Below are 21,985 nucleotides of genomic sequence, written 5' to 3'. Positions count from 1 at the left end.
GCTGGCTAGTGTGGCAACTAAAGTAAAAAGATTGACGAATTGACTTTTTTAGTTGGTTTTATTTTGTTGAAAACCATCCTTCCCCCCCCTCCCCCTCAAGGAAACATAGAACAATTGAAAGAAAGGACATGTTTGAGGTTCAAAATACAACCGAGAGAATGCACATTTTACAATCTTTTATTGCTTTCTAGAAAGAACAGTTTACTACCATATCATGCCATTCAAGCTAGTTAGCTTTATAGCTTGAGACATAATCTTTTAACAATGTTGGCCTTTCAGTTGATCGCCTTATTTGGATCACTAGGACTTTGTGTACACGTATTGGTGCACCAAGCGGGGGAGACTTGTTCGTAGTGCGCATGCCCGAAGTAATGAACAGAATTGTAGCAGATTTCTGCGCCAGCCTCGTAGCGTTTCACCTTATCCGAAATGACGCTTTTAAGCCAATTCCACGCTTGTGTCAAGAACCGTTTTCTTGTTGAGGTCGTCTGGCAGAATTGGTACATATCAGTTTTGAAAGCTGTGTCGCATTGGGCACGACTCCAGCCATACAACTGGCCCTAAGTGGGAGAGGAAAATGAAAGTAGATAAGTAGTGAGTTATCGTAATAACATGATTTATTTTCACTCCTCACTTCAACTCAAACAGTCCTCTTTCTTTTAGGGGGAACTTTGGAGAGCTTGCATCACAGGGAAGCGGTATCAATTATCCCTATGTGCCTTATACCGTACGTATTTTGCCACATGTTATGTGATGCTAGGAAAAACTTACACAGCTGTAGCAGACATCATGCTTATTTCAAGCGGGAGTGAACATCGTTTTGTACACTAAAGGGAGGCCACAGGGAATACTGCAGCCATTGACGTGCACTGGACACGAACTTGTGACCCCATATGTTTTGCCGATGGCCATCTGCACTGTAAAGGCCTTATAATCGTGATTTAAGTGCTTTTGAGAGGGACTGCTGAACCCATCAGCTTTTGAAAACTAAAAGAAAGAGTTGGAAAGGAAGTTTTTGAAAATTATCTCAAAAAGATTTTCTGAGTGAAGGACCTTTTTCAGGGGTCATCTCTATCTATAATTACGCCTTTATTGGAATATCGAGTTGACTACCACTGTGTATAGGGCTGGATCAGTAAACAGTACTTCATAGCCCTTTACACCCTAATATTAGTATTCATATTCTCCACACTATTCTCTTTATATTTCCTCTGGTACTGACAAGGAGAATTTGTCCTACAATCAGGAGCTTCCTAAATTGGTGAACCTCTCCTTTATTCTCATAACCTTAAGGTGATTACTCAGAAAAAAAAAATTAAACAATAATTCTACACTTTCCTTAAAAGTTTCCTACCAATGCCTGTTTCGAAAAATACAATTTAAAAAATAGGTCACCGTGTCTATTTAAGAGATAGGATGGGCCAAACTTACCTTGTTTATGCCTGTACTGGCACAAATTACGCGCGTCATTTCATCGCTTCACGGTATATTTTGCTGCGGCTGGAGGCAATGGATTTTAAAGTAACACTTGAAACGAACTCGATAGGTAGAAAGTCTCGAGAGTATGGGACAATTTGATATGTGTTTTGTGGAAAAATTACGCAATCTTAAACGACATTGACTTCAAACGTACCTCGAGTAGTTGCTCTCAAGGTCATAATCTGCATGCTCGAGTAACGGGCTTTGTGCACGCTTTTAGCGATATCTTTTTTCCCTTAGACGATTCTTTATTTCAATTTCTCCAATCTAAAGGGAATAGTTTGTTCACCAAGATTATGCAATGAAAAACATAGGTCGCCGTGCTCGTTCAAGAGCTAAAGATCATCTTACTTCTTCACCTGGATTGAAAAACAATGCCGTGTTCTCAAAATGCGCGCGAGCTCATTCCCCTGATTACGTAATTTTTATGCGCAATACAGGATGCGCGGTGTAAAACTGAGGATATACCTTAACATTTGATTCAAGGCTGATATTGCAAGGTGAAATTGTAAGCCAGTCAGTCACTCTTAGTGGTTAAAGGAATAAAGAATAAAGAGTTATTTTGCTTCTTTCGTCTAGCTCTGAAAGCAGCTTTAGGATATGTGCCTTTTTTCATAAGAACTTCGGCAACACAATGAATAAATTAGCCTCGAGAATGCAAACTCATTTTAGGTCATCAGGGGAAAAAAAGTGGATAAACAAACTCGTTCACTTTTCTTATGTCCTAGGGACGTTACGTTTATCGACACCGCACAAGACTGCTCAGTTTATATTCTCGTACAATGAGTTTATTGGAGATCTCAGGTACCGTTGTTCTTGCGACCGAATCAATAAACCTCATGTTCATTCCGAACAGAATTTTTTAAAAATGTACAATCCGTACAATGTACAATTATGTAAATAAACAGAAGGTCTTTGAGCAGAGTATTTTGGGAAATGAAATAAAAACAGTACGAAGATGCAATAAACCTCATGGCGCTACAACACGAGTGGCTGTGTGCCAGAGGTCTGTAAGGAGCCACTCCGTTTGCGAGCTCAAAACAAGCGAGCTTCCTTGCTTTTTGTTCAGTGCTTGCGCTAATGGTAACTTAATTGCAAGCTGTGGATAACGCTCTAGCGATTTTTTGAGGGAAAAAATTAACATACGAGTAGCTAGGGTGCTGGATTGGAGCAGATTGTGATTAGTATTTTTTTTGGTAAGGATGAAGTGTTGAAATGATACTGTTATTTGATTTTAACGGATCTCAACCAAAAAATAATTATTTTTTCTGCCACCTTGCGCCTGGATAAGGGAGCAAGAAAATAATGATAAAGAACATTTATTCATGATGGCCTTTCAACACGTCATTAGGTCTTAGTAGTGATGTCAAATGGATCCTGGAAAAAAATTTAAAAGAAGATACTGGTAGGATACAAAGAAAAAGAAACCTGGGACGGGCAGTGCGCGACTATTTAACAAATAGAGAAGCCTTGACTGTGCTCTGTTCTGTTATAAAGCACGCAGGAAGCGGCTAGAGCACGAAAGAAGTGTAGGGAGAAACACGAGACGTAGTCGAGTGTTTCTTCCCACTTCTTGAGTGCTCTAGCCGCTTCCTAAGTGCTTTATAACAGAACAGAGCACAGTCAAGGCTTCTCTATTTGTTTTATAATAAAGAATCCGTTAAATTCCCCATGTATTACTTTCAATTTTCAAAACAAACTTTATTTCCAAAGCGAAGAACAGTGTCGTCAGCATGCTCTATACTCTCATAGAGCACGCTACAATAAGCCAATCAGAATCCCTGTTAGAATGGTTCAAATAATCTGATTGGCTGTACAAGACAAAAGCTGTCAAAAGTGTCAAACCATCAAAGTTCAAAAACCATCAAAGTTCACACTCTGCGATAGTTTACAAACTAAAATAATTCGGCAGGTCGAATGTAACACTTTTGCCTGAAGTTTTTAATTCAGAATCTTGAAGTGAAATGTTAAGTGAACTTCAGCCGAATTATGGCTCATAAAAACACGCGGGTTTTTTCACATGACAAGGTAGAAAACAAACTGTTCAAGGCGAGTGTTTTTTAAATGAACGACAGCCGAATTCACCGGAACATGAAGATCGCTCGGGATGACAGCGCCGCAAAACTCGGCTGCAGTGACTGAAGTGGCTTTTCACTCAACACATTGGAAAGGATATCAGAGCGAGCTCTTATTTTTTCACTCGAAGGGCGGCCGATGTAGTTTCTGAGGCTTGCTTTACTGTGATGACCGGAGATCGGCATGATAAGTGAGCCGCGATGGACTTCAGCATGATCATATTTGCTCAGACACCGTCATGATTAGTATGAATTTTAACAATTATGCCAGTTTGGTTATATTTTTCATCATTTCTGTTTTGTTCTGTTTTGTTTTTGAACTCTGAACTTTATATACTATACGAGTGTTGGCTGTGTTTGATTTTCATTACCGTACGTAAGCTTGCAATCTAACTGAGCGTGAAAATCTTTAAAACTCGGAATGTCTATTTTGTTTTTCCTTTGAGGATTTTCGTATCTGCCCACGTTTTAATAACGTAAATAACGGCGCCTGGTATGTTTACAAACCTTTCTTTGGTTCTTCTGTTACTACTTGCCGGCTCGCTTGTTCCGAAATTCCACTTTCAATTATCGGAAAAAAGCTAAAAAGAAGTCCCGGAAAAGGTCGAACATGGTACAATTTGGCAGATGGCGTGACAGCTTTAGCTCAGTTCTATGCTCTATACTCTCATAGAGCACGCTCTTTCAACCAATGACAGCGCGCGTTATATCCGAACTTTATTATAAAATGTATTAAAGAGAACAAAAACTGACTAAAGCCACAGATAACGCTGGAAAAATTGAGGCCTGACTAGACTATTTGTACAAAGTACTCCGAAAGAGAGCTAAGAGGACTAAGTAGAGCCAGGCCTCTTGCAGAACTCTCACCAGCTCACATCAAACTTCTCACGAATGAAGAAGCGCTCGTGCCGTAGTGTTAATAATGAGGGCGTGTTAGCAGGTCACGGTAAACCTCACCGTCTCCCTTAATTTGAATTCAGGCAGAGTCAGCCATGTTACCCGGCCTATCATTCTATAAAGAAGAAGAAAAAGAGGTAGAAGTAGAAGAAGAAATAGTATCTTACACACCTATACCAGCTTTATACAAATGAAGTTTACCTGGAGTTCAAACTATTATTAGAAGGAAGAAAAATCGTGAAGGTTTGAAATACTAACTATCGTTGTCCATTGGTTGATAACCGCGAAATGAGAGGGGCATGGGTTCGAGACAGGCCCATAAGATATACGGGAACTTTGAAAAATTATATCTCAAAATGGCGGACGTCGATGACCGAGGTTCGGCTGGCGGCGAAGAAGAAGGCAAAGATCTCTGGTATTGAAACATAAAAAACTTGTTTGTCTAGATTACGTTGGTACAGTCCATGATGGTGATGGTTGGCTGTTATTTATGTTCCGTAGGTCGTCGATTTTGAGTGACGTTTCAAGTTCAGCTAGTCGAAAATTACCCTCTAACAAGGCGATTGTGCTGTTAGGTAAGCAGTGCTTTATAGATTGTGACCTTTCACTTCTTGGTTCGTGTTTCGATTCTCTTTTTTTAAACGAGAACATTCTTTTCAGGTAACGATGGCTCGGGGAAAACGACGCTGATTTCAAAGCTTCGAGGTAAAGAAGATGAAATAAGCAAAGGTCACGGACTGGAATACACATATTTGGATGTTCATGATGAGGAGAGAGATGGTATGATCATAATTCAGTTCAGTGTGTAAATACAATGCTATTTGATTTTGGCATGTGTCTGACATTTTGTCTTTTCGTTCTCAATGTAGACAGTACAAGATTAGGGGTATGGATATTGGACGGCGATCCTCTTCACAAAGGTCTTCTGCAATTTGCCATCACACCTAAAAGTATTACTAACACTCTTATCGTTCAAGTTGTGGACATCTCTAGACCATGGACAATTAAGGAATCTTTGCATTCGTGGACAGAAGTTCTTCGGGAACACATTCATTCACTGAAACTACCGCCTAAGGAGTTAAACGAAATGGAGGAACGAAGTAAGTTTTCATTTTAAATAGTAGTAGTGAATATTCTTACTTCGCTTCGAGTCGATACATACGTAGTGGAGTGACTATTTTTTACTTCTGTTTGCATAGCTGGTTAGACTCATGCATATGATAGTTTTTTTTAAGTTGTCACTTCTTTTTATCGGTGTTTGTTCGTCGTGATTTAGATTTTCAACAGGACATCGTTCAAATTTTAGACGGCGATCGCTTGATCTCGATATTCACGTAGTCACAGTACCCTATCATATACAGGAAGCAATATTGCTTGAAATAAGTGATTTGCAAAATCAATTTGTGTTTCTGTGAAAATAAAATAGAACTTTACAGTTCAATAATCAGGGTAAAGTTATAGCAAATTTTACGACTGACTTTAAAAAATACTAAGATAATGTTTTCATCGAAAGGAATGTTCTTAAATTATTTACGTTTACACCGCTTATTTACTTTTTGCTGCGATGGAAAACCTAATTTGAAGCGTCTCTTGAAATAATCTTGTTGTGATTTTCATTTCAATGCTCTAAAATGAATCGAATGGATTAACAAGGAGGGGGCGAATATCATGTTTAATTTATGAATTTTGAATTTCTGCATAGCAGCATAAGATCACTTCAAAGTTTTCTTGACATGCAAATGTGCAAAAATTTTAGTTTACAATAAATCATTTGTTGCTATGAATGTGGCTGGGAGTGTATCTTCTTATAGTGGTATCCTGTCATTGTTAACAGACAGAAATTATCATTTTAGATAAAGGTTTTGCTATGTAAATAACATAGGATTTTTGGGGAGGAAGAGTGTTACCCTGGTAAAAGTCTTAAAGTTGAAGGTTTTCATGTGTGATCCAGTGTGAGAGATAATAAGCATTAAAACTTAGAAATGAGGAAATGGAGAATGGAACAAAATGTAGTTTGAAACCAAATTAATTTGAATGATTGTGAAGAAGATGCAGCAAAATACATGGAACTATGATTTTTATACATAATCTTTATAGATGCCAATTTGATACTTACCCTATAAGTCAACTTAGACTGATAATGATTTATTTACAAATCAATCTCTAACTATTTTCATAATTAAGGAATTTATTATCATTTAAAACTGCCCTTTGGCTATATTCCTGCCAGCCAAACAATTTTGAAGAATTTCCTGTTAAAAACTATTTCCAACTTCTTGAGAGAATCAGATGTTGTTTTAAGCACTTCCAAAAATGAAATTAAAAAATCTATATGCTAATAGAGTATGCTTGTGAATTTAGCTTTTTGCTCTTTTTCTTCAAAAAGATTGCTGGCATTAGGTGTATCTCAATCATGTTGATACTAATTTTTTTATCAGTAGCAGTGATTTGAGTATTATTTTGTATTATTGTTTAATTTACCTCCAAATACATTGCAAGGGACTAACTTGCACACTTTCATAAATTGGTATCCAGTTGTTTTGTACCCATGGTTTTTTCGTGCCCAAATGCTGTCAGTTTGTATTCAAGTATGAGATGGTTCATACCCATATCACTGATTGGTTTATACAGTGTGTACAAGTATTTAAAAGACCAGCCTGTGCATGAGCAGATATCAATTGTTGCATATGACAAGTTAATTATTGCTTAGGGCAAGGTAAGTGTGAAATTTTTGATAGAGAAGTCTATTGTTTATACTTGTGATTTTTTTTTTAACAATAAAAGCTTATGTAAGTGTGATATTTTCTTCTTCAATTGTTAACGTGGAAAACATGCAGTATTAGTTTGGGCACAAAACTACCAAGCTGGGTACAAAATGACTCAACTGACTGGATGCAAAATGATCTAGCTCAGTACCAAACAACAGTGGGTATGAAATGACCAGTAACCTATAAATTACACTTGTAGTTGTGCGGCAATTTCAAGAGTATGCAGAACCAGATGAAACAACAGAGGACAGGAGAAGATCAGGAATTAAAGATGAAGACAAGGTTCTTCTTCCACTTGATGAAAATGTACTCACAGACAATCTTGGTCTACCTATGGTAGTTGTCGTCACTAAGGTATTTATAGTACTACATTAAGGGTTGCTGTTACAAGAACACAGTATAAAAAGCTGTGCGGCTGTGGCTTTTAGTGAACTGTATTAATAAATACATAAACAGTAAATGTAAAACATGCTGCTATGCTAATTTTTAGGCTCTTATTGCCAAACCCTTTCACTCCTAAGATCCCATCCATTTAGTAATTCTCCATACAACTCTTTTGATATCAACATAGAGCATTTGGTTTGGTATCAAATCCACTAATGTTTCCCTTGTTGATATTTTTCTTGACTGATTACTGCTTAATTGTACTTCAGATTTTTCTAATGGTTCTAGTTTGTTTTTTTTTTCGTTTCAGACTGACTGCATGTCTGCACTTGAAAAGGACAGAGATTATAGAGAGGAGCATTTTGATTTTATTCAACAACACATCAGAAGGCACTGCTTGAAATGTATCCTCATCAACATTACACATTATTTATAAGTAAAATAATCACAATTTGTGTATTAGTTGTATTTGCTCTCAGATACACAGGGTTGTGCAACTCACAATAAGTACTTCTCACTTAATGAGTTTCAGGTCTGTACTGCAATTTACAGACCCGGTTTTTTCCTCTGGGATTTATGGTCCAAGCACATGGCATGCAAACCAGAAATCTGGGCAGAAACTACGAGCTACATGTATGTGTGGACCAAGAAAACAAGGGCAGTAAGATATTTATTACATCTCTAGGTTCAAGCAGGGGAAGAAGATTCCAATTCAAACAAACTTTTAAATTCAGCTGGCAGTACAGTAAAATACGGCCCACTTAATTGACCAATCATAGCGCACATGCTAGCTGAATACTCTCTAACGCAAACAAGGAGATTGAATGATCTTGAATTATTTCCCTTATTTTTTATTTTCCTTGACTAATAAAAGATGGTGCTACATTGTTTTACACCTCTGTCAAAGAAAATAAGAACTGCACATTATTACACAGATACTTAGTCCATCAAATATATGGCCTACCATTCAATAGTCCAGCTCTGGTTGTGGATAAGGATTCAGTATTTATGTGAGTATCAAGATTGGTGTCAAGTAGTAATATCTAAACCTTATTCCATGGTTTGACCTGTACATGTATATTCTGTGCAGATGTTTTGTGAGTTGCGTTGTATTTTTCCTAGTAATAGGGGTGAGAAAAAATATGAGCAATGAGAAAAATGTCTGCTCAGAAGAATGGATTCAGTATTCCACTATTACAAAACTTCCAGTATTGTGGCTTCTATTTTCCGAAATAATCCTGGTGGTCTTGAAGGAACATTAGGTCATTGTCATAAGGGGTGGGCAAAAGATGGAAAGAACATCAAAAAGACAGGCCCAAGAAATGAAAAAAACAATCAAACTATGGATCATTTGATGAGGCCATTTTGTTGCTCCACCTCCCATCTGTATTTTCACCTGGTCTACAGTGTAATACCATGGTAAAAGTTGCATGTTTTGATGCCTTAATATGGTAAAATGGCATAATAGTAGAATGATAAACCATGTGATGTTGCAAAAAATGTCCATTGCCTCTCTTATTTTCATGTGAGAAAAGTTTTATTGTAGCAACCTTGTTATGAGTTGGTCACTAAATAGTGGAGCCTTGATGTTGATGGATGGTTGCTTGTTATTTTGAATGATTAATGAGGAGAATATCATATTTTTCATGGTTGCTTCTTAACAATCCAGAGGTTGAAACCATGTAGATGTTGTGTTTGCTTGCACTTTGATACTCAAAATGTATTTAAGGATAGGGACAAGAACGATTGCTTTGTATATATTTTATTTTTCAAATTGAAATTGAGAACATTTTGCTCTAGATTTGCTTCTCACTTTGCATACAGGAGTGTAGATATAGAGTTTATTTGTTGTGTTAAAAATTAACAATTCAATGTTAAAAGATTAATAAATTAATTAATCAAAAGCTTTTGTGGGCAATGCTAGGAATGGTTCAACTGTAAAAATTAACTTCACCTACGGATATCAGAACATTTTTGTGCAAACAAGGAATGAAACTTTATCACGAAAGAGTCACTACTAATACGGTACTTATATACATGATTGTAACCAAATTACAAAGGTCACAAACATGCAAATTCTCTAATATAGTACATTTGAATTAAGTAGTGCTGTGGGCATTAGCTGGAATGCCCCTGGGGTGTGCACATTATTTTTCGGGGATGGAAGGTGGGAAATTGAACGCACATATTTTGCAAAACAATGTTGCATAATTGATCTTTTTTTTTAAGTGAGTCAGAAAAAATAATATTTCTTTATTTTCACAGTCCAGCAGGTTGGGACTCTTTAAAGAAGATAAACATTCTTAGTGAACACTTGAAAAATATCCAGGCTGATGATGCGTTTGATGATCATATTGTTAAACCTCAACTGAGAAAGGTACTGCTTGAAAAATGATTTACACTGTGAAGGAGAACTGTTCTTCACCTGTCTTTTCTTGTCAGTAATGTGGTGACCTTAAGATATGGCCAAGAAGGTTATGAAATCGTTGGTTGACTGTAAAACTAGCTTCCAAATACGGTGTATCTTGGATTTTTCAGAAAAATTCCCCTACTTCAAAATATATAGAAACGCCGAAACAATTCTTGAATTCATTCAAATAAATTAATTCCTCTCTTAAGAAAAGAGATTATTTAAGTGAATTCGGTTGAGACAGAAACTTTCGAGGCTTCTTAAATGCACTGCTATAACACTTCAATACACGATTATTTGTAATTATCACATAGTTGGCAACACCCGTGGGCAAGATGAGGCGATTCCTGTGTTCTGATTGGCGACCGGAGCAGGTAACGGGCCCATCTTGCCCGTGTGGCGTTTTGATCTCGCGCTTGGAAAATAATTGCTTGGAGCAGAGTTACAAATTTGTAACTTTTGAATTATTTCGGCAATAGAGTCGCAAAAAGTGACAGAAGACAATAAAAAAAGAAAGAAATTAAAACATAAACGTGTTTTGTAAGTTTATTGTGGTACAAAAACCGAAAAATACAAGAACACAAAGTGATATGAAGGCACGGAAGTGGTTTTGCCTCTCGGAAAATGCTTTATTGACCAAAGCTTGATCGGTCAAGGTGGCCGGATATAAGTCTCGTTTGACCATGTACATGGCTATGAAGTTTTAATTCAAAGTGCATTTGTCTTTTGTCAGCCAATACAAGACAAAGAAGTTACTGCAGAGGATGAACAAACATTCCTCGCAAAACAACAGGTTGGTTTGAAGTGATTATTTTGAAGATTAAATGTTATCGTTATACTATAGGTACAGCATTCCAGAGTCCATTGTCCAACTGTGGAATACCCACATATGCATTCAATTTTCCACCACAGCTGGTCGCAATTTTGGATCGTAAAGGAATAGATGTGTTTCCGCTTTAGATCTTCTGTAAATCCTCGCTTACTAAATTATTCCCAAATCGTTGGCTAGAGATGTCGACATTTGCGCACGCACAGTTATTCCTTGTAATTTTCCTAAACCTTTTGTGGTTACAGAGTGAAAAAAAAGAATAATTAAAAAAAAAAAAACGTAAGTTATAGTTGTGAAAGTCTAATAAATCTAAAACACACGTAAATAGACCATCGCACGTGATCACTCGTCTTTACACAGGGGGAGAGGGGATGGGACACACACACACACACACACACTGAGTGTTTTTGCCGTCAGACGTGGCGCTTTTTCAAGGATTTAAGGCACCCAAATATCGCAGAATTGTTAGTTTTGTGTCAACATTTTAATATTGGTTATGTATCTCTTCTTCCCTACACAGCAATTGCTTCAAAAGATGCCTGCTACTGTGTCATCTGGCATCGCTAGACCACAACCGGTCAGTACTGTTATGTCTCTCATATATCGGATTGTGCCTCAATTGGGATAATATTACAATAACTTGAAAACTTCCTATTTCCTTTGATAGTCCTTGATTATATTTTGGCCATACAATTTACGATTTGACGACCCGAGAGGGATTGTTTGAAGAAATCCAAGTTTGTGGATACAAACAAATCTTTTTTAAAAAAGTTAATCGCCAGGTGGGCAGAAAAGGGATTTTTCTGCAGTGGTATTCAAGGAAATCTTTGAATCTCTCTCTCTTTTTTTATTTTTTTCTCTATTTTTAAAATTTATCCAACAAAAAAGAAAACAAAACCTCGTGTAAACTGTAGAATATTGCTTCACCAACTAGATGTCTAAACCGTTAACCTACTGCTGGCGAAAACTTTGGTTTCTTTGTTTAGGACATATCTAAGCCCCGTGCTCCAGCGAGCCCTAGTGGCAGGATAACTTCAGACAGAAGGCCTTCAGGTGGAGCAATCTCCGCTTCGCCCAGAGGAGCAAAGGTAGATTAGCCTTAAGCGTAACCACTTCGTTTTTTTTCAAAGTCCAAGTTTATAATTTGTGATTCTTAATCCTTCGCCGTGAAGAAACAGTTTATGTTGATCCCTGTAAGAAAGTCGTTGATGTAAACTTTGGCTTAAAGGCAGATTTTGAAATATAGATTGAGAGCGTAGGTTTTGTCAGATACTTTGATCCCGCAAAAAGAGAGAAAATTGCATGTTACCGAGTGTCAGACTTCGCATCGTGAAGGCGAGTTTTTTTTGTTACTACAAAGATTTTTCCGGCAATTGTAACAACAAATCAACGTAACCTAAGTTTGCTGACAACACAACTGAGAATTGCTCAAAACCTGTTACGAAGACAACTGGATGGTGACCTCGTGCTTTGTTGTATTTTGATGGACCTCAGCTTCAGTCTAGTTAGGAAGCTAAAGGAAAAGAAAAGAAAAAACACCAGGCTATCATCCAGCCGTGTTGACTGGATGATAGGTTATCAACGTATATATACAGGTATTGAAGGCATTGTTTGTGTGGCAGGTCGAAGGTGGAAAACCAGGCGCAGGTGCGGGCACCAGTGAAGGAGTACTGGCCAATTTCTTCAACTCGTTACTCAACAAGAAGAGCGGGACTGGTGCTGCCATGGGACGAGGCGGAACAGCTGTCAGAAGTGATGCTGCTGCCGAGTTAGATCGTATGAACAGAGCCAAGAAAATGGTCTCCCCAGGAAACGCGGCTAACGACACGACAGAATCATCGTAGGTGTGGCAATTAGTTTAATAAGTGGTAGAGGATGTACAACAGACTTTGGTGACGCGCGTTCGGATTAAGCGCTTTCATGAAATTTATTTTGTATAAAGCTAGGCTCTTATAATTTGGTGTAGGATATGATAGTTTGGAGAAAAGAAAAGTAGAAAGATGTACGTTGTATTCGACACAAAGATATGGGGAGAACTTTTAAAACACAATGGAAGCCGTGAATTGTGCCCAAAGTCCGTTTTTAAATGGTAAAAGCAGAAGTTGGAAAGTAACTGTTAAGTTACCGAGTGAAAACAGGGTTTGTTGTCAATAGAAAAGTGATGAATGGCGAATGGAAATGTAGTGCATACTGATGAAAAAAATTATAGTTTTGTCTTGGTGTAGACTTTAGACAAATATGTTGTTGATCCTCGAAGGCGTCAGACTCATCGAGCTTGGGGTCGTTTTTGGAAGGTCAATTCCTGAAAAGTTATCGGGGTTTTAAAGGTCTCAAAATGTGGAGAACACGAAATATAAATTTTATAAGCCGATGAAAGTTTATCTAAGGCTTTTTTTTCATCAGTGACAAATTATCACCCGTAAACTCTCGTTAATTACGATTTTAGATACTTTTCCAAGATATGTGTCAACAGTAAGTGTGTACCAACAAAAAGAGTATCGATAAATTATTTCTAATTCGGAGTATGTTCACTAGAAGGTCCAGAAACGTAAATAACTGTCAGCTAAATTCGCTCAGGACCCGCTGCTAATGAATAACCTATTATCTTGTGGATGGTTGTGGGAGATAAGAACTCTTCTCTTGCAAGTCCGTTTCACTTGTAGTTTGTTGGGTAAATTAGGATTCTGACTTCGGCATTCCCTGTTTCACGCAGCAAAAGCGGGGCGAGCGAGGAAAAAACACGAGAAGGAGGGGGTGTGGGGCATAAGAGAGCGACCGAACGACTTCCCTTTAAGTATTTCTTTCGGTATGACAGATCCTGTCATACTCTCTTACTGGTAAATTTTGTCACGTAACGTCATTACATCGCCAAGTGAGTCGTTCAATTCATCCTTTGAGGAGAAACGTGCCCTCCTCATGCGCGTGATCGAAATGTTTCTTTTCCCCACCCGTTTTTTGCTTATCTCCGCTGATCAAGAACATATGACATGAACATTGTAAATGTCAAGATCATGAGATATATTGCAGAAAAATCCTCCCAAATCTTATTGTAAATTATTCTTTAATATTTTTTATTCCGCAACAAGGAAACAAATTAGGATGATGATTTTGGAGTAAGTCGCAAAGAACTTACCAATTGGAAATATGTCTGGCATATTTGAGGAACTTAAATTGATCGCTCTCGAACTATGACAGATAGTTTTTTGTTCGTCCATTGTTGCAGTAATTCAGAGTCTATTTTGTAACTTAATTTCCTTGTGTTTGTGGTGACAAAGCTGTTTTTTATTCAATGTTTATTTTGTTAACAAGGAAACAAATTAGTTTAATCTGTTTCTATCCTCTGAAAGCTGTCCATAACCTTTTTTCAGTAATGATAAATATTGTCTTGTTCTTGTAATTCGTTTAACACTTGAAAACTTTCGTCTTGGGGCTTGTTATGATTTCGATTTGTGACGACCAATACCACTGGAAGAAAGCCTAGATTTTTCCAGAATTCAATTTGTGCTGCGCGATTCTCTTTGAGATATTAGAAACATCACTTTCTTCATTTGTTCTTTGATTCTTTGACATTCACGTTGACATTTGCTTTGATCTAGTTTCGTTGATAGAATTAATGGTTAGATTAAGCAATAGCAAGTTCGTAATAGTCTGCCCTTGGCCTGAAGAGTTCTTCTGGCAAAAAATCTTGCCATGATGATTTTGTTTACTTGGTTTTACTATCCTGTTGGCGCAGCCTCAGTTGAGTGTCGAAGAACCAAAACCAAGGTAATTCCAGGGATCAATCAGAACAAAGGTTTACATTATCAATTGCCAATGAGAACTCAAATTGAAAATAAGCAATCGCGTGTTTCACATATGATTGGTTAAGAGGATGGCACTAGATTTCTGGACCAATCACAAACCAAATCATACTGGATTACTTTCGACACTCAGTTGGCAGTAGGCCATTTAACAGTTGTATGCTTAGTTGCCAAGCCTTTGATTTGGAGTGAGGCTGAAGGTGACTGGTTGTGATAGAGACCAATATCTAGGTAGCATGGTAACAAAGTAATTTACATTTGAAAAGCAGCAACGTTTGCATCATCACGAGATCACTCTAAGTCTCATTTCTGTTGAGAGCTTTGGCAACCAAGCACGCCACTGTAAAATGGACTAATACTGTAATTCCCCAACGATTTGGAGACTATATTGTCTTCAATTTTGGAGGTGAGACGAAAGGTAGTCGATGGTTTTACAACTCGTCAGCCCAATTTAAATCTGTGTAAAATGGTATTTTCCATTCAAGATGCAATTTGATATGTATATTTTCTAGGTATTTTTGATAGTGGTGTTGGTCGCCATACTACCTTTAGTGAAGAAATGGCAAAGAACGTAGGTTCCTAAGTTTATCCTTTAATTCAATCATTTCTTGGCTTAAATTAACTTTTGGACAACTTTCCTTGACCTTTTTTAATCCCAAAAAGTGGAGCTCTTTGAAGTTGTTTTCCTGAGAACAGTTGTCATCCCAGTGGTGAATGTTAGGTAAGCTATTTATTGTGCTGTCCGTGTACAGTGTCTGTTAAATCTATCCAAAAGTAAATACCAGATATAAGCTGTAAGATTATCCATAATAAACCTTGTTAAACGTTCTCAGGTTCTCCGCTGGTGTGATTCGTTGGCTGTAAATAGTTCCATTTTACCTTGTTATTAATCTGGTTTTGATTTCACGACAATCGGTCGAAAAGCGCTCTTTGAACAGAATTGCTGCGACAACTTAGTTGAAATCAAGACGACTATCAATTTGTAGGTGTGCGCTGACGACTATCAGTTTGTGGGTGTGCACTTAGGGCCCATTTATATGGCCTCGGGTAGCCGAGACAAGTACGCCGACCAAGCTAACCTTTCACTTATTTCTTTGAAAAACTTTAACTACCGTTGACTATAAAAATGGCGAATTCGTCTCGAGGGGGCGGAACACCTGGAAGGGTGAATTGTCTCGCCACAGCAGATAGGGTAACCCTGTCAAGTGGGACAGCTTTTTCTCCTCTAAACACTTCGCAGTTTCCTCACGCGAAAAACACATCGCAATACAGGTCCTCGTGAACTGGGTTAAGGAGGCCTCTGAGGTACGATGCCCTTCCAGTTTTGAATTTTCGAGGTGTTTGCGGTGGTTTGCCCTTGTATTGTTTGTTTTCGATGATTTTGGTTCTTAGCCGACAGGGAGGTCTTAAAACTGCCCTAAATTTACATTGAGAGAGTTGAAAAAAGTCCGTGGCTTTCATTTTCTACTGAAAAAATGTAGGCGTGTTGCTACTACCTAACCACTGATTATATGTCATGAATGGCTGAAGGAAAAAAGCTTATCAGGTCGGTGTCTTCTCGATAAAGCCCTAACGTTTTAGCGATTTGTAGTTTCGTAGTTATTTCGTCGGAGAACTTTTACTTTCGTTAAGGCATTTTCAAAACGGATTGTTTGAGGCGACCATACACTATCCTCGTTGTCACGATTGAATAGGGAAGAAAAAAGACGCATTATTTAAGTTTACTGTGATTGTAGATTGTATCACAAACAGTTTTCCAACCGGTCTTCGTGAGCATGTCGGTACAATGGCCAGCAGTTTTATCGTCTGTCACGTGGTTTTTCACGATACTTCTGACGCGTACACAATATGAAGAAAACCTCTAATTTATTTCCATTTTGTTTAACCTTGACCATAGTTATGTTCCAAGCAAGCCCATTGCTGGAGGTCGTTCACAAATGACATACCAAAACAAATATGTTTGAATACACAAATGCGTGGCGACTTGTCAAACTGAGTCGCATGTTTAGTCCAAACTTCGTCTGGTACGTTGTTAATACTTTTTATTTTAGCTCAAACTTACCGATAACGAAACGAATGGCAAGCCTATTGTACAGGTCTCCTGCTTCTTTTAATTTAACATTCTTCCCGAAAATATTGTACAGAGTGTTCAGAAAACGAATCAACACAACTTAAGAAGGGAGGGGTGCGGCTATTCCGCGCGTCCCAACCCCTGAAACCAGTACATCTGGTTTTTCCCTCCTGAATCAAACTAATGCAGTCACCTAAATGACTTGGGTCTCAATTGGTACATTCTTTATCAAATAAAGTTAAACTTCAATATACATACATATTGACACAAAGTGCTCGGACGCCGCTCACTCATGTGGGTTTTGCTGCTGAATGCGAAAATTTGCTTAACAAGTAAGCATGCTTTTTTTTTGTTAACGAGAATGTTTTGCAAAGTGATGAACACCGAAGCTAAAGTGCCTCAGGAAAATCGAGTTGCTGTTGAAGTAACGTAGTAACGTAGAAGTTTTAAGTTAATTTTGTTATTCTACAGTCTGTGCTTATTCCTTTGAGGACCGTTTGTCTTTTGTTGCCCTCTTCTTCTTTCGTCGACGTCGTCGCTTGCCTCCATCTTTCAATACGTCCACGGCGTTTGCTTCATCCGGAATGCACTCGTACCAGATTTTTAAATACTTGTACACGTTACCGCAAGTGTCGTCGTCGAAGAAAATGTTTGAAGCCACCACTTCACAGGCTTGTTCGTTTTTACACTGTCCATTTACTTTTTTCAAAGTGTTTTCTGACGTTGTTTCGCACAGTCTGTCGGATGTGAGCCCTGCTGGAATCTTGGGACACGTCACGTGGTCGTCACGACCCCAGAATGCCTTGGTGATCTTGATGAGTTCGTATTGTTTGCATTGTACCCAGCCCTTCTCGCCTTCGCAGATTACAGTGAAGTTCTATGAGACAAGATGAACAGTTAAGTTAGAACCTTTGAGTTGGCTAAGAATTGGTGTTAAAGGGTAGTTGGACAGAGATGCTAAACATTCTAAGCACTTCAAAGGTGGATCAAATTCTTTTAAATATTGAACGTAGATTTGCCAAATGGCCACTGCCACGGTGATTGGTTGGAAACTGTAGGGAAAGCCGAATGCATTTCGTAGGTGATTTGTGATCATTTCAGCTTACCGGCATGATTGGTTCAGGACCAGCAGGACCCATAGGTCCTTGCGCTCCAGGTAGACCGGGGGCACCGGGAAGACCAGCAGCACCAGGGGCTCCCTGCTCTCCGGGGTCTCCCTTTTCTCCAGGTATTCCGGGAGGTCCAGGTGGTCCTGGTGGCCCGGATGTACCTGTTGCTCCAGGGGCACCATCTTCACCCACATGACCGGGTGTTCCGGCAGGACCGGCTAATCCCGGAGGTCCAGGATCTCCGGGAGGGCCTGGAGGCCCTGGGGGTCCTGGTGGACCGTTGAGGCCTTTCAAGAAGAAACCGAGGGTAAGGTTTTGTTCGAGCAACTGACTGACCATGAGCTGGTCAAGGAACGGTTGCGTTATACGGTCGCCGATCTTCGGCCAATCGGGTAGGATTTGCTGTGAGTACTGTGAGAAGTAAACGTAGAAGTTAATTAGTGCTTGATACTTATAGAAATGGCAGCTATCTAGATCGCATAGTAGAATTAGTCAAGTGATCGTAGACTCCGAATTACACGTCAAACAGTTGAATATCCGATTGATCATTTAACCTAAGAAAAAACCTACGAAGTTCAATGAGGTGAATGTACGAGAAAACTTTACTGATTTTTCAAGCGACTGACTTATGGGAGAAAGCCGGACCTCGAGGTATAAACATAAAATAGATGCTTCGTTTGTGACCAACATTCGATTATGTTATTCATCTAATTGTTAGAGTTTTTCTCAGCAAAGAAGAAAGTCAACCCTCTTCTCGCCGCAGTTCAGCGGCAGCTAACTTATTCTTCCTCCGATACACCTCAAGAGCGATCGCTTATATTCCGGTACTCACACGTGACTTGTTCTGGAACATTTTTTTTTTTCGAAAAAAATTTTGACAAGTATAGAAGACATTTTTGTTCGAGAGCTGAACTACTGGCTTACTTTCCCCCTCTGTTCAACGTTGTAACAAAAGAGAGGTTGAAAAGATAGCATTGCGTCAAATCATATTTAAAATTTTTTTAGCTGACTTGTTTAATTTCACCGAATGTTTTGCTATAATTGATATGTAATCCCTGAGATAAAAAAAGATAGCAACAACCTGCTATAATCCCTAACAAGAAATCACATCACTGCTTTGAGACGTTTTGTTCACAATTTGAAAATAGTTCATTCCTGAGAATTTTAAGTATAGTGACTATGGTCACTCCACAGTAGTCTTTGGTCTTCTTGCCTTAGCTGTATTTACAGTCCTCTGACATTTTCACGCATTACAAAAAAATCCATCTCACCTTCTCTTATAGTGAATATACGAAATTTTTAATTTAATTTATGAATCGTTCCACATGGACTGAATTTAAAAGGTAAATGTTTCATTCAGAATTTTTAACACTTCAGAATAAGGCCGTCAGCACCAGGTTTTCATCACATTTTCGACACATTTTTAAGTGACACGGCACTGGGATAGAAGACTTGTATTCTAGGAGCTATTTTCTTGATATGTGAAAGCAATAAGGAAAAAACAAAAGGTTGAAGATTAAGATCTAGCACTTTTCACTCCGCGAATGGAAAATGCTACACTCAAATAAGCCGTGAGGAACATGGTGTTCCCCAACCCTGCGCTATTTCCGTAAAAGGAATTATATTCTTACAGATGTTTCAATTTCTAACTTTCCCATTTTCGTATGTTACGTTTTGTAACTCTGCAAATGAAAGCTAACTCGGAAGTTGACTTAAGTATTAGTGTTATAATTTTTTGTGTTAACCGAGTCATACGCTAAATTATTTAGCATTTTAGTGTGGTAAAGGAAAGTTTTTAGGGAACATCTTTGTTTCATAAGTGTCAGATAGGTTTTGATGCTTTGTTGCTTGTCGTGAGGCACAGGGTAGTTATTCCTAAGAATAATTATTCCAAGACATTTATATGTCAAAAACTATCCTCCTTTCCACAAGAAAGGAATAAAAGATGTTTTGAAAACGTAAACACCCTCACCTTACAAAAAAAAAAAAAAAAAACAGTCCATAAAACACTGGCTTAATGTTTGTTCAAGAAGAGTAACACGATTTATTGCAGATCTCGAGTAGTTACGACTGTCAAACATTCTAAACGCGAGCATACTCTGCGCAGAATTATATTCCTAACGATGAAAAGTACTTGTTTTGGTCTCGCTAAGAAAATAAAACGCAATGTGGATACAAAAAAAAAAAAGTTTTTGACTTTTACTGGGCAACCATTAGCTTTACTGGTGGTACCTGCCCATTGTTTACATCAGGCAAATGTTATGCATCGACAAGCAAGTGTCAAAAAGCTCCAAAATTATACGATCTAATAAAAAAATTGAAAAATGGAATGAAATCGAAAGTGTTTTTTCACATTTTGAATGTTTTAGAAACATGTACTTGTGCCATAACGTTGTAGGACAAAGTTTTTACCACGGTAACGAATGAGAGTTGGAAGACTTGGTTGAGACCGAAGCATGTTTAGCTCATGTGCGGAGTTTTATACGGCTTTTCATTAGAGACAAGAAGATCGATCATGATGAAAGCTTTGCGAAACTAAATAATGAGGAGAGTAACGCAAGAACTTTTGTGTTTATAATGAGTGATTGTGATGCTAGGTCGGTCACCTAACTGGTATTCTGTCCGCTCTACTTCCTCTATTGCGTTCGACATTTTTTGCACACAAGCTTTAGTCATAACATTCGCAAAAAAAGCACGAAATTTTATCAGTTTGTAAGTTAATCTACCGTAAGATTGTTGAATTCACAGTTGTATAACTAGGGGAACAAAACACCTCGAACCACCGAAAAACGACCTGTCCCTCGTCTAAGATAATCCAATGGCGCGTATCAATAATACGTATTGAGACTTCTCGGGAATAACGGAGAAAATAATCTTCACCTACCGTAGATTCTAGCCATAGTAGGCCCGCAAATAAGGCAAGAAGGCAGCCTATGCCTCCTCTGAGCCCCATAACCTGGAAGTGAAATGAACAAGAGAACAAGTGATCAGTGATTCTCGAACACCCTGATTTGTTATTAATTATTACTGAGTTGTGATTCATCTCATCGGCAAAGTATCTTGGCGCCAAAATCTTTACCTCAAGTTTTTTAACTCAATGGGATTTAAAAACGTCTTTTTGAAACTCTCTCTTGTTTTTAGTGAAGTAAAGATTTACTGGTTGTATCACTAAAGTTGTAAATGATTGCGACTTAAACGCACAGTCGACCAAGCGTTCAGTTACTAAACTTACCGCTGTAGAACTGAAAAACTTTGAGACGAAATTTCAAGTCTAAAGGAGCATTAATATAAATAATATTTTCTAAAGTAATGGTACATTTCCCGTCCATAGTTCGTTAGGCTGAGGAAGAAGGTAACACATCCTTGATCCTTCGATCAAGGTATGACTCGGGCAAGTAATGTCAAACGCCATCATAATAATATTTTTCTCGTTAGCTAAATCCCCCCTGTTTAAAAGAGAAAGGCAATATGAAATAGAAGGTTGATCAACTCGAACCCCAGGGAAATTAGTTCAAGCTAAGTCAACCTGCGCTGCCCACATCCTTCTGCAAAGTCTATCGTTATAACAAAACCAAGAGTTCTCCTGGTCCGTCGATAATTTAGTCGGCGAAGATAATAAACCTCATCCAAACAGACGACTTAATTCATCCAGACTACGATTGACTTTCTTGCTCTGAAGTCCCATCTGTTTGGATGAGGTCCATTCCTCTATCGACGTCAGACTTGTTAAAAAACTGCAGCGTATCATGAACAGAAAACAAGACAAAATGTCCGCGGAGAAGAAATGGCGTTTCGTAAATAACGAAGCTGGTTTACCAGTGTTAAATCCCTGTCCCGTGTGGTTAGAGTAACACAGCGCTAATTCCTTCAGTGCTCCAGTTCAACCCCAAAAATGTTTACCAATCAGTCCAAGACTAACCTGTGACAAAGCTTTTTGTTTCCGATGGAAAAATAAGCCCTGTCAGTTGCCGTTACCGTGAGGTCTGAAAATGGCTCTGGTCTCAAATGTTTCAATACTGGCGCTCGGGGAGCTTTCGCGCATGTGTGTTGCCGGCGTCCAACCACCTTCCCGTGCTTGACGTGGCATTACAAAGGAGGAAATTTTATTTGGCATGACGTAATGCAAGCTTAACATGCTTATGCTTTGACGGGCCAATCAGCGC

At 38.4% G+C, this 21,985-nt stretch overlaps 2 protein-coding genes and 1 pseudogene across 4 annotated transcripts; 1 reads left to right on the top strand and 2 right to left on the bottom strand.

The window, feature by feature from the left end:
* Nucleotides 1-275: 275 nt before the first annotated feature.
* Nucleotides 276-2,037, bottom strand: LOC149047862 (uncharacterized; annotated as a pseudogene). Its single transcript, XR_016184524.1, has 2 exons — nucleotides 772-2,037; nucleotides 276-560 (listed from the first exon to the last, which is right to left on the bottom strand). The product of XR_016184524.1 is annotated as an uncharacterized LOC149047862 (transcript).
* Nucleotides 2,038-4,770: 2,733 nt separating this feature from the next.
* LOC113666176 (cytoplasmic dynein 1 light intermediate chain 2) lies at nucleotides 4,771-15,470 on the top strand. The gene is made up of 12 exons (XM_027181936.2): nucleotides 4,771-4,866; nucleotides 4,953-5,026; nucleotides 5,112-5,231; nucleotides 5,321-5,551; nucleotides 7,419-7,573; nucleotides 7,914-8,007; nucleotides 8,478-8,613; nucleotides 9,869-9,980; nucleotides 10,747-10,806; nucleotides 11,363-11,419; nucleotides 11,829-11,930; nucleotides 12,465-15,470. Exons 1-12 carry the CDS (start codon nucleotides 4,808-4,810, stop codon nucleotides 12,684-12,686), a joined length of 1,422 nt encoding a protein of 473 aa, XP_027037737.2. The 5' UTR covers nucleotides 4,771-4,807; the 3' UTR covers nucleotides 12,687-15,470.
* A 1,021-nt stretch (nucleotides 15,471-16,491) lies between these two features.
* Nucleotides 16,492-21,931, bottom strand: LOC113666178 (uncharacterized). Of its 2 annotated transcripts, none has more exons than XM_027181938.2 (4): nucleotides 21,742-21,931; nucleotides 20,707-20,778; nucleotides 17,820-18,233; nucleotides 16,492-17,590 (listed from the first exon to the last, which is right to left on the bottom strand). In XM_027181938.2, exons 2-4 carry the CDS (start codon nucleotides 20,773-20,775, stop codon nucleotides 17,192-17,194), a joined length of 882 nt encoding a protein of 293 aa, XP_027037739.1. In that variant the 5' UTR covers nucleotides 20,776-20,778; nucleotides 21,742-21,931; the 3' UTR covers nucleotides 16,492-17,191. The 2 variants fall into 2 exon arrangements, with proteins under 2 accessions (XP_027037739.1, XP_027037740.1); XM_027181939.2 differs by having other exon boundaries at nucleotides 21,639-21,881.
* Nucleotides 21,932-21,985: the final 54 nt, after the last annotated feature.

This window comes from Pocillopora damicornis, chromosome 3, assembly GCF_964200805.1.
Source record: "Pocillopora damicornis chromosome 3, jaPocDami1.2, whole genome shotgun sequence".
Classification (NCBI taxonomy): domain Eukaryota; kingdom Metazoa; phylum Cnidaria; class Anthozoa; order Scleractinia; family Pocilloporidae; genus Pocillopora; species Pocillopora damicornis.
This window is presented reverse-complemented; position numbering and strand designations above follow the sequence as displayed.